Here is a 1,450-nt window from a genome sequence, read left to right as displayed (position 1 = left end):
CAAAAGTTACACCCTTGCAAAAAAAGTGAGTGTCCGTGAGTCACATGGGAATAAGTCCAACAAATTTGTTTGTTACATATTTATATTTGTTGAATAAAGTATGCAGACAAAATAGCTTTGTGCAGTCCTGTCGGTCATCCATAATTTAGAATTTCATATAAATAAATCAACTAAAGTAAACTTTTAAACAATAGTTCAGGATCACCTTTATGTTTGTTTTTCAGACATGTTGGTTGAACACATTAAAACTATTATCAGGCTTTTCTGAAGCTATTCTTGTAGGTTTTCTTCTTTAAGTTTAGAGTTAGTCCCAGCTGCGTCATGTTCCTAATTAGCCTATCCAGCAGATTGTTTCAAACTCTGGGTTTTCAAACCAAACCAAATCCGATTTAGGTCATCATCAAGATGTGTTCTGGCTTTTCAGAGGCGGGCAAATCTTATAAAGGGGGAGGTTTACAGGCCGGTCCTTTCCGTCACACACAGCACCACGTCTGCAGGAGGGAGAGAAAGAGGGAGACCTCGACTTAATCCGACCGGAGGACAGGAGGAGTTTGAGCTGCTTTTCCTAAAAAAAGAAAAAAGAAAAACAAAGTCGACAAGTCTACATCTGGAGCTGAGTTTGGACTTAAAAAAGGCAGTTTCTCAAGCTTCTTAAAACCTCCAGCTACTTTTAAACAAGTTTATTTTCACCAAGGCGTTTGAAGAATGCACAGACTGGATCAATTTCTAGTTTAAAAAAAAGTTTGAAGTCGCAGCGGCGCGCTATTCCTGCTTCCTCTGGAGCCCGCTTTTCTCTTCTTCCTCCACGCAGATAATGTTCTGACAAAAGCTTAAAAAAAACAAACAAACACAGGACGCGGTGCAGACTTAATCCCAGAGACATCGATCTGTGCGAGAACCTCTTGTTTTCAGTGTGAAGTGATGGCAGCAGAGCTGAAGTCCGTGCTGAGGCTGCTGCTGCTGGCCGTGGTGTGGGAGCTGAGGGCGCACGGAGAGCACAACCAAGTCAACCCAGAGGTGAGCAAAACAACAAACAAACAAACAAACAAACAAACAAACAAACAAACAAACAAACAAACACATAGGAGCAGACCTAACACAGACTGTTGCATCTACACCTAAAGATAAAGAGGAGGAATGATAAACTGATCAGATTAATCCTGACTAAATTGAAAAACGTGTTTTAAATGTTTAAGAAAAMAATGTAGTTTGCCTTAATTTTGGCACCTAATTTGTCTAAGTTTATGTTTTTTGTTAGTGCTCTGTGTGGTGATGAGTATGTTTTCTGCTGGGAGGCAGGGGAACGTTTGACCCTGAGGAAATGGGCCCATAATGATAGCGCTCATGAAAACCACTGAGAAATGCTGAGAAGGCTAAAAGCTCAGAACCAGCAGGAAGAACAGGGAGGAAGAAAATCCTTTTTATTGTGGTTTGGGGGAATATATATATA

At 40.5% G+C, this 1,450-nt stretch overlaps 1 protein-coding gene across 1 annotated transcript in view; it reads left to right on the top strand.

Moving 5' to 3' along the window:
• Positions 1-845: 845 nt before the first annotated feature.
• Positions 846-1,450, top strand: part of mmp14b (matrix metallopeptidase 14b (membrane-inserted)) — a gene marked incomplete at its 5' end in the record, with an annotated part of 16,355 nt that continues 15,750 nt past the window's right edge. The window contains 1 exon segment of the mRNA XM_014008936.1: positions 846-1,017. Within this exon segment, the coding sequence (XP_013864390.1) occupies positions 922-1,017 (96 nt within the window).

Source organism: Austrofundulus limnaeus, unplaced genomic scaffold (assembly GCF_001266775.1).
Source record: "Austrofundulus limnaeus strain Quisiro unplaced genomic scaffold, Austrofundulus_limnaeus-1.0 Scaffold54, whole genome shotgun sequence".
Taxonomy (NCBI): Eukaryota; Metazoa; Chordata; class Actinopteri; order Cyprinodontiformes; family Rivulidae; genus Austrofundulus; species Austrofundulus limnaeus.
The sequence above is the reverse complement of the archived record's forward strand: the minus strand, read 5'-3'. Positions and strand labels throughout refer to the sequence as shown.